This window comes from Pinus tabuliformis, chromosome 1_1 (assembly GCF_031772625.1).
Source record: "Pinus tabuliformis cultivar Carrire ecotype Pingquan chromosome 1_1, CPIR1, whole genome shotgun sequence".
NCBI classification, from domain to species: Eukaryota; Viridiplantae; Streptophyta; class Pinopsida; order Pinales; family Pinaceae; genus Pinus; species Pinus tabuliformis.
This window is the reverse complement of record NC_142297.1, coordinates 418,885,250-418,896,122: the sequence shown is the minus strand read 5'-3', so window position 1 is coordinate 418,896,122 and position 10,873 is coordinate 418,885,250. Positions and strand designations below refer to the sequence as shown.

Sequence of the window (10,873 nt, the reverse complement as noted above, 5' to 3'; positions counted from 1 at the left end):
TTATAATCCCCTTTTCTCAACTCAACCTCACTGTCACATCATCACCTCTTCGACTTCCTATACTTAGCCTTTTATCTTCCTTTATGTAAACAACTACCTTTTCCCATGCACTTATTGTTTTGCATCTATTGTTTCTTTCACATGTTATCACTTTGTTTACACCTCCAAATTTGCTTCTCATTCAACTTACTCCCTTCATCAACTATCCTATGTGGTATTTCCAATGGCCATACATGTAGTTGCACTTGTATCAATGTTTAAAATAAGTCATAGCTCATCATAATTAAAGAAATGAAAAACTTAATAATAAATATTGCTATATAAACACCATCCTCGGGCTAAGAAAACATAGACAAGGGGATTTGTTATATGCAATAATATTATATGTGCTTTAACACAATGACAATATATAATTTTTTGTTACATGCAACCAAGCACTTCACCTCCGAGCTCATAAATAATAGCAAGATATCCCTTGAGACTTGTGAAGAGTATCAATAAACAATTAGCTTACAAAGAGTAAAATGTTAAAAGTGAGGTTTGAAATCAAATGAGAATAATAACAATCTTTCCTCTCAACCACATTAATTAGACAAACTTAATGTCAATTTTGATACACTTAAATTAAAAATACAATTATTTAATCTAAACTACTCAAGGCTACAAACTATTTAAAAACATAAAAATTGTATGCATAATCTAAATATATTAAAATCCTAATATATTACAAACTATAATTATTAAGGATTATAACGTCTAAGAAAATTAATATAAAGTATATTAATGTTAATAAGTGTAATTGTGTTTTATTATTTTATAGTATTTTTTTCAAAACATATAAGAAAATTAATATGTCATAGTTATATATGTAGAATTTTATTAATATTTATAAGTGTAATTTTGTTTTATTATTTTATGATATCTTTTCAAAACAAAATATAAAATAGTGATAAATAAAGATTCTCTTCTATTTTTAAAATAATATTTTAGTATTTTGGTAATGTATTTTAAATGTTTTATTTTTTATTTAGATATTATTTAATTTCACTTATGTAACTAAATGATGTTGACATCAAGTTTGACTTCATCAATTTTAAGTATGGAAACATCTAGACTTAGTCAAATATTAATAAAAATAATTATAATTTATTTCAACCAAATTGAACTAACAATAACCAATAACAATATTTATATAAAAAATCAATAATACTCACACCCACATAATATTTATATGAAAAACACAATAATACCATAATAATATTTATATAAAAAATCAATAATACTCACACCCACATAATAATATTTATATGAAAAACACAATAATACCATAATACATTTTTATAGAGAACTTAGTGACCCCAACAGCGACATACATATAATACTTACATGTTTAGAATAAACCATATTTTGAAAAAGATCATAAAAAAACATTCACAATGTTATTTTCGTTATCCATGCACCTAATTAATTATTAATTATATCAATTAACACCCTTAAATTTATATTAAATGCCAAATCCAGGTAGAATTTTAGATTATAGTATGCTTCAAACCCTCTTTTCCCTGTAGCCAAATTTGCAGAATTTGTGGGCAGAACTCAAACTTAGAGCAAAATAACCTATTTTAGTGAATGGATTCCACCGCTCCATCTGGGAATTGTCTTTGATTTACCATTCGGCCTGTTGGAATTGGTCCCGAAACCCTTAATTTTACACTTCTCATGCCATTTCATAATTTCGCGGAGAGTTTACGAGTGGTTTTATATTGGTTCTGCTGAGGCCGTAGCTGGGGCCGGCAACTTCCGTGTGGTTTTGCGATCGCGATTTTTTTCCCTTTTCTTTTCTGGAGGTCTCGCAGTCAATTGCTAGTGAAGTTATGCAGATATGAAGTTATGCAGGTATGCATGGTTTGTCTAATGTTATTGAATTCAAGGGTTAATTGTGGGGAAGAAACGAAAAACAATCATATTTACTTGTTAATTCAATTAAATATGAATTTCTGTTTTACTGATTTTATACCAGTAATTGGATGCAGCAGAAGTATTTTCTTACAATCTATGCTAAAATTCCAATTTTAATTGGGTTATTGCTTGTTTCTGAGCCCTACTAATTGAAACCCTAGTTAAGAGCTTTCAACCGTTGGTGTTTCATCTTTAAGAAGTATGGAAATTATGAGTATATTATATTGTCCATTTATTCTTAGTAAATAAAAAGTTTACAGTATTATTAACAACTATCCAATTTTTTTTAGAATGTACATCTTGCCATGTTTCTCTTTTTATAAGTTCTGCTTCGTTAAGCATCCCTTGTAGTTTTCGTCCCATTGACGTCTTTGCTTCTAGTTCTCAGTACAATCGCAGTATTTCTCTTCAATTCTTACAACGATATTCAATGTGCCCAATTAATTACCGCCGATAATAAGAAAGCCTTAACCTATATGGCTTATCGAAAGTAGAATTTTTAGATTACGGTGTCCTTGAAACCCTTTTTTTTTCGCTGCCAAATTTGCCGAATTTACGTGCAGTAAGTTCGTAGCAGAGAACTGGTATCCATTTCCTTGCTGCAATCAATGAGCACTTTTCCTGTCGTCGAAAGCATTGTTGTAGGTTTCTGTGCTGAAAGTCTTGGTTTTTGTCTCGATGTCATCTCAGTAAGTTTGCATGGTCCTGAATGCAAGTGGTATTTGGCAGTATCATGCTGGTTCTATGGAGGCCACAGCTCAGATTTTAGGTTCATGTGTTTTTTGCCTAGGAGTTGCTGTGCTTGATACCCATTATTGATTTTGTCCTTGTATCCACTGTGGTGATTGTTGAGTGTTTGACAAAGGAATATGTGACTTCAATACACAGAATTATGAATTTCCCATGTATCACAAGAAGGTTAAAAAGGCTTGTTTTATTTATTTTTGCATTGTCTAATGATCTGACTATCTGGTTTACTGGTTTTTACTAGTTGCTGGCTCAGCAGCATTTTTTAATGCTCCATGAAAAAGTAATATAATTCAGGGCAAGACATGTTTTTTCACTCTATAGATGCATTTGAAGCCCTATTTTAGAGCTTTTAATGGTTGATTTATAATCTTAAAAAAAATACAAAACACATGGTTACGTTCCTTTGCCTTATTCTCTATCTAGTTATTGTTTTCATTAATGGCATATTTCCTGTACCCTTAAGTTCCTTTAATGGGGAGCTACTTTTAAGAATTTTGACAGCAGTGCCTGATATCTTTTTGCAATTTTTCATAATTATAACAGACCATCAAATTTTTGGTTGAGAATATATACAAGCTGCTTGTTGCAATTTGTAATGTTTACAATAGTTTATTGGGTCTAGCAAGGGCGGTTATGAGGAGTGTTATCCTCTCTACTTGGGTTCAATTCTTCCAAGTGATATGTTGAGCTCTTAAATGAGTATGTTGACAAAGCCTCGAGCTTCTACATAAGCTTGTTTATCCTGGGTGTCATCCTCCGAATGAGGGAAAGTGCTGGGCAGGTTTCCTTGGAAATTGTATTCACAAAAGAATTTGTGATGTTTACAAAAGGCAAGTGAAGTTTTTAACTTTTTAGTTGATAATGATCCATGTGTTTGTTGTACCTTGTTCAATTTTGTGCTTACTGCAATGTCTCTTTACCTTAATGGGTGTGCCTGCAAACTTTACTCACATGACAACTGTATTGATTATATAGCTGTTTCCTTTATTGCGAATTGTTGGTATATATAAACTTCATTTGGATTATAATGTAGTAATACTAGAGCTGTTTACCTTGTTATCTGTTTATCTCATTTTTACTCTGACAATGATAATGCTACATTTAGAGCTAATTTGTAAACTGAGGCCCACCTTGAAGGAGTTCATAATTAATCAAAATGTGGGTCCCATTGTGCACTAATCTGGCAGATCACAATAACTTGTTTGATATGGAGGTTATGGTGCTAACATGCGCTATTTAGACATTTGCCCTAATTTGTCTGCACAGTATGAGTTTTGCTATTGATAACAAACAAATGGACATGTCTATTAGTTTTTGTCTTAGGAATTGTGAATACATTTATATATGATACCACAAAAAAACTTTTATGAAACCTTAAACAGGCCCAAATCTGTAAGGCCGATCACTTATGTCCAATGTTCCACCAAGACTCTGGTGCGGGGAGACGCGGGTGCAGGGAGACGCACAGGGGGGACGTGTGGGAGTACCCTCAAATTTTAGGGAAATTTTGGGGGTGCGGGGAGTCGTCAAGGTATATATATATATATATATATAATTCAAGTTCATATTCATTGTTCACTGTTCAATAATGAAAGCATAAAAATATTAAATAGACAATTGAAATTTGAATCATTGATCCATCCTCATCATTCATTTTGATACATACATCATTCATATGACATACTCAAGTGACAAGTCTCATTATTGAATTAATTATTATTCATACATACCATGAGATTCGAAAAGCAAAAATAAAAATCAATAATAAAATATTCAAATACATTGATGGATATCATTCATCATTCAAATGGTTCATCATTCTACAATCTACATTGATTTAAAAACTAAATTCATCATTCATCATTCTAGAATCTAAATTGAAAGCAAAACATACTAGTATATTTTCAAAGTTTGAACACTAAATCTATATAACTCAAAGTTTCAAAGTTCAAACTCAAAAATAGTTAAGAGTGAAATGGAAATGACTTTGGGTTGAAATGAAATGAGCTTTTAACTTTAAGTTTTAGGCTTTTAAGTTTTAGTTATTTAGTTTTAATTTTAGTTTAAAAAAATTTAATGGTTTTGATTTTTGAAATTTTGATTTTGAATTTTGAATTTTTAAGTCTTATTAGACAAATTTAAAGGGGGACGCCCAGGGGCACCCTTTTTGGGGAGTCTAGACTCCCACAGTGAAGGGGGACGCCCAGAAGCACCCTTTTTGGGGAGTCTAGACTGCCACACTGGGGAAACGCACCCCCTTGCGTCTCCCCAAGACTCCCCAAAAAGGGTGCATGGGGAAACGCACCCCCAAGAGACTCCCCGTCCCGGGTGCGTGGGGTGCGAGGGGTGCGTGCACCCGACCATGGGGGACGCGTCCCCGTGGAACACTGCTTATGTCTTTATCCTATTGCAGTGATGGAGGCGTCAAATTTCTTGCAGATAAACCAGCCATAGATACTGACGGCAGTAGGTTGGTGAGACAGTGCACCCTCGCCTGTTCTACACTGCCTTGGCTCACTGCCATGATACCACTGTGACATACCTGCTCTAGTCAGTTCTAGTGTGGGACTGTCTGTCAGTCTGATCAAACATTCAGTGACCCTTTAGATGATTATCAGGCATGTTACAGTCATGTTTGACGATTCCCTAGAGGACAATTCTCAAATATTGGCATCTCCATGGTAATTGGAAATTTGGATTTAATGGTAATAGCTTCTTTTCTACTAAAGATGCAGAGTAGTGCCTGTTATCTTACATATTGATATACCTGTTTTTTCCCCCTTTCTAGGGTCCACTTGTTGTGCTTTCCCCTTTGTACATCTTTTTTTGCCCAGCTGTTGCCTTTGGCACTGATATTGCTATTCTAAATGACAACAGACACGTGATGTTTTTCATTGACAATGATCTGCCTGATTGTTGTGCACTGTTCAATTTTGTGATTATCTTTAACTCCTGCACCTGTAAACTTTACTCAGATGACAACTAAATTGATTATATAGCTGTTTGTCTTAGTGCCTCTATTTCTGAACTTTGTTGGTAACTGTAGTAATGCTAGAGCTGTTGCCTTCTTGCCTGTGCTTTTCAGCTTTGTTTGGACAATAGCATTACTACATTAATAGCTAGTTTGTAAACTGAGTCCGTCTTAAAGGAATTCATAATAGATAAAATCATGGTGCTGGTGCTAAAAATGCTTAGTTTGACCATTTCTCTAATTTGTCTGCACATGATGAGTGTTGTTTATAATAGACAAGTGAAATGCTGACTGGAGAGCACGTGTGGATATTAGCCTTGGTCTAAGACTGCAAATTCTGCTTTGATTTTTCATTTACACTCTATCTAGTACAAGAGGCATGGTTGGTTGGGGTCATTGAAGGCAGCATGTGCATTTGTTTTTGTTTTATGAACTGTGAATTGTTCAGACATATATGGTGACCATAAAAGCCTTATGATATCTTAACAAGGCCTAGTTCCAGTAGGTTGATCACTTCTTTCATCTAGCATATTTTGGTGGAGGCATTAATTGCATTGCAGATTTTCCTGTCATGAATACAGAGGTCAGGTAGGTCGGTGAGACAGTTCCCCCTCTACTGTTCTGTTGATAAATGGCCCGCTTCCAGAAGATCATTGTGAGATGCCTGCTCAAGTGGGCTTTGACATAGGACTGTATCTCAGTATTATTGAGCAGGGAGTTGCTCATTATTAGATTTTCCTCTTTGGCCCTGGAAGTTAGGACAGTTCCTTCAGGTAGTACCTGGATTCCCCTATGATTATCCAGCCTGGTCCATTCAGGTTCCTAATTTCGTAGAGGACATTCTCAAATAGTGGTACCTGACAGTGATTGATGAGGGCAATAGCTCCTCATCTACTTCTAGTTCTAATGCAGTGGCTCTTATCCGACATTGTAATATACTTATCCTTATTTCCTTTTAGGGTTGATGTTTTGCATTTACCCTTTCCTATTCTATCTTTATTTTTATTATTTTTTGTGCCTAGGAATTTCCCTAGGCATTATAATATCTCTGTTTTGACTTCTTGTAGTTTCTAGTTCCTTTTGATCCATTTTCGTCATTCATTGAGACTTGTTTTGAAGGCAAGCAACCTGTTATATTGCTTGTATTATGAAAACTATTTTGCAAATGGGTTGTGCTCCTTGTAGTCATTATTGTTTTGTTTTTGATCAAACAAAATATTTCAGCATGAGACATTCTTTGGTAAACCCCTGCCTTAAATCGATAATTAAGTTAAAAGTTTTTTGTAAGGAGGGCTATATCTTTATCGTAATTTATTGCAGATGTTTACATATTTCGGTTGCTTTGGTTGATAAACACTCGTAAACGCTATGATGACTTGATTCAACAGTTACCTGGATTCCCCTATGATTATCCAGCATGGTCTATTCAGGTTCCTAATTTCCCAGAGGACATTCTCAAATAGTGGTACCTGACAGTGATTGATGAGGGCAATAGCTCTTCATCTACTTCTAGTTCTGATGCATAGTCTCTTATCCTACATTGTAATATACCTATCCTTATTTCCTTTTAGGGTTCACATTTTGCGTTTACCCTTTCCTATTCTATCTTTATTTTTATTATTTTTTGTGCCTAGGAGTTGCCCTAGACATTATCATATCTTTTGACTTCTTGTACTTTCTAGTTCCTTTGATCCATTTTCGTCATTCATTGAGACTTATTTTGAGGGGAAGCAACCTGTTTTGTTGCTTGTATTAAGAAAACTATTTTGCACATGGGTTGTGCTCCTTGTAGTCATTGTTTTGTTTTTGATCAAACAAAATATTTCAGCACGAGACATTCTTTGGTAAACCCCTGCCTTAAATCGATAATTAAGTTAAAAGTTTTTTGTAAGGAGGGCTATATCTTTATCGTAATTTATTGCAGATGTTTACATATTATGGTTGCTTTGGTTGATAAACACTCGTAAATGCTATTATGACTTGATTGTAACAGTTACAACTTACAATATTGGTTTAAACTTTTGTTTAGTGCACTGATTTATATTTTTTCCTGGAATTTTTAGTTTTCAGATACATCCTACTTATTGCCATCTTGACTTTGTATGTTTTTGTTCAGCGGCAGCATTTTGAAGAAGAGTTTTGTGAAGGATATTTGAAGATTTGGTACAACTTCTATGAAATGCAGATATTTTTATGCAGAGCTGTGGAACTAGATAACGTTAAAATTCAAGCTTGGGGATGTTATTTTGCCTCTAAAGATTAACTGCAAACTTGCTTACATGCACGTTCATGATGAAGGCATGTCACTAAAGACAACAATGGTTTCACAATAAAAACATTCAGGTGGAGGGATTGGGTTACACGTTTTTTTTTCAAGTGTCAAATGTGCTTCTTGCTTTTCCTTTTGCCAAGGGTGCAGTCACTTGAATCACAGCTGCAGCTGCTGCCACACTTAAAGCACCAATCTCAGCACCCACAGCAAGAGCACCTTCATCAGCAACAGCAACCTCAATATCAGCAGCTTCATTCACACCAACAAATGCAACAGTGCCAGCAAGAGAAAAAATTATTGTTAAAAAGGAAAAATATGGTGCAGAATCAATCTGAATCACTACTCTTTGTACAAAATCAAGGGTGCATTGAATCGCATCAGGAGTCATCAGAGAAAGAATTGTCAGAACAACAAAAGTTTTCAGTACCCCCAAGTAAACAATCTCAATTACTGAATGATAACTTGTCGAATTCTCAGCAACTAAACCCACAACATTCTCAAAAATTGCAGGAGCTGCATGCAATATGGCCTGGACAGAGTCAGCAAGTCCAATCTAATAATAGTAGTAATGATCTTGCTGCTCAAGTTACACAGGAAGATAGCTTGCCGGTAAAGCAGGAGCTGCAGTCTGAGGATAAATTTCAGCTTCCACCTTTGGTACAGTGCCAACAGCCACACCAACAGGGTCCACAGCAAGTATTGACTCAAGATCTTACTCAACAGCATCAGCCTCCTCGAGAAGTTTCTGGAAATGGGTTGATGTCTGCTCCAACATCTCAAACAAGAGGTAGAACATCCGCTGGAAACACTGTAGGGAATGTCCAGCCAACTTTTGATGCTGAAGCACGTAAAGTGCAATATATCAAACAGCAACATTGGTTACTCTTTTTGTGCCATGCTAGTAAATGTGGAGCTCCAGAAGGTCAATGTCAAATTCGTTTTTGTCCTACTGTCCAGCAGCTGTGGGCACACATAACTCAATGCCACAACGATGATTGCCCTTATCCACATTGCAATGGATCCCGGACTCTTCTAGGTCATCATCAACGTTGTCGTGAAATGGAATGCCCTGTTTGTGGCCCTGTTCGTCAATTACTTCGCCAACAACAAGCTACAGGTCACACTCAACAAATTCACGAGAACATGGTTATGCAAGAATGGGAGCCTAAGAAAGGGGAATGCATCAGGCAAACAAGACGTAGAACATCTGCTGGAAACACTGCAGGGAATGTCCAGCCAACTTTTGATGCTGAAGCACGTAAAGTGCGATATATCAAACAGCAACGTTGGTTACTCTTTTTCCGCCATGCTAGAAAATGTGGAGCTCCAGAAGGTCAATGTCAATTTCGTTTTTGTCCTACTGTCCAGCAGCTGTGGGCACACATAACTCAATGCCACAACGATGATTGCCCTTATCCACGTTGCAATGGATCCCGGATTCTTCTAGGTCATCATCGATGTTGTCGCGAAAAGGAATGCCCTGTTTGTGGCCCTGTTCATCAATTTCTTCGGCAACAACGAGCTACAGGTCACACTCAACAAATTCACGAGAACATGGTTATATAAGAATGGGAGCCTAAGAAAGGGGAATGCATCAGGCAAACAAGAGGTAGAACATCCGCTGGAAACACTGCAGGGAATGTCCAGCCAACTTTTGATGCTGAAGCACGTAAAGTGCAATATATCAAACAGCAACGTTGGTTACTCTTTTTGCGCCATGCTAGTAAATGTGGAGCTCCTGAAGGTCAATGTCAAATTCGTTTTTGTCCTACTGTCCAGCAGCTGTGGGCACACATAACTCAATGCCACAAAGATGATTGCCCTTATCCACATTGCAATGGATCCCGGACTCTTCTAGGTCATCATCAATGTTGTCAGGAAATGGAATGCCCTGTTTGTGGCCCTGTTCGTCAATTACTTCGACATTCAACAAATTCACAAGAACATGGTTATGCAAGAACATGAGCCTAAGAAAAGGGAATGCATCAGGCAATTGCAGGACGAGGTGGATGCACTGCGACATCAGCTGAAAAATCTGAAGATTAAAGTGGAAACCATGGAGGAAAACATGGAGGGCATGACAAATTAGGAGAATTTCAAAGGCTTAGAAGATGCTTCTCCTGGCCTGGATTTAAACTGCCCAACTCTAATGGACACCTGATCTCCTCTGGGTTTTTTTTTTGTTATGTTTTTATCAGCATGATGAATTGTAAATGTATATACCTTCTATCTCAATTTTGTCGAAGCTATAGCTGTAAATACCCCAAAATGGGAAACATTTGTAGGCGGTATATCCATATCTACTACAACAAACTAGATGGACAAATAAATCATTACTAGCTTGTAAAAGCATGGATAAATTGTTGTAAATCCCCAATTTTGTTGCGAATAGGCGCGACTTTTTAATACATAACTATACTCATTCTGGTTAAAAAATAATTGTTCCAATTTCCAATTTCTCACACAAAGCCCTAAATATAATGCAAAATGCAAAATTATGATATTTTTCTTTTCAATCCTCTTAATTTCTAAATGAAATGAAAACGAAGATCCTTGCTAAAGCACTGATAAGAGAAACAATACAGAATGATGACTGTAATATCAATTCTTTCAAGCAATAATGATCAAGCAAAAGTTTGCCAATGACCTAATTGACAAGAACAAAGTAAAATCTAAACAAATTCTTATCAAAGGCTATTAAAACCAAAAGCAAACAAAGTGAAGGCTTTCTAGAGGTCAATACACAGTCAAAGATAGAAGGAAAACTCGCTGGAACAAATCATATCAGAGAGGTATACACAGTCAAAGATAGAAGGAAAACTAGCTGGAACAAATCATATCAGAGAGGTAGGCAAAAGAGGCAATTTTTTGCATATTACAGGGATCAGCGCAGGTGCGGAACAAACACGAGTGCTTTGCAG

The 10,873-nt window shown here is 35.9% G+C and overlaps 1 protein-coding gene across 1 annotated transcript; it reads left to right on the top strand.

Moving 5' to 3' along the window:
• The first annotated feature begins 1,540 nt into the window (after positions 1 to 1,540).
• On the top strand, positions 1,541 to 10,211 carry LOC149213488 (uncharacterized). Its single transcript, XM_089392027.1, has 2 exons — positions 1,541 to 1,896; positions 7,797 to 10,211. The coding sequence occupies exon 2, from the start codon at positions 8,064 to 8,066 to the stop codon at positions 9,516 to 9,518; it is 1,455 nt and encodes a 484-aa protein (XP_089248153.1). The 5' UTR covers positions 1,541 to 1,896; positions 7,797 to 8,063; the 3' UTR covers positions 9,519 to 10,211.
• Positions 10,212 to 10,873: the final 662 nt, after the last annotated feature.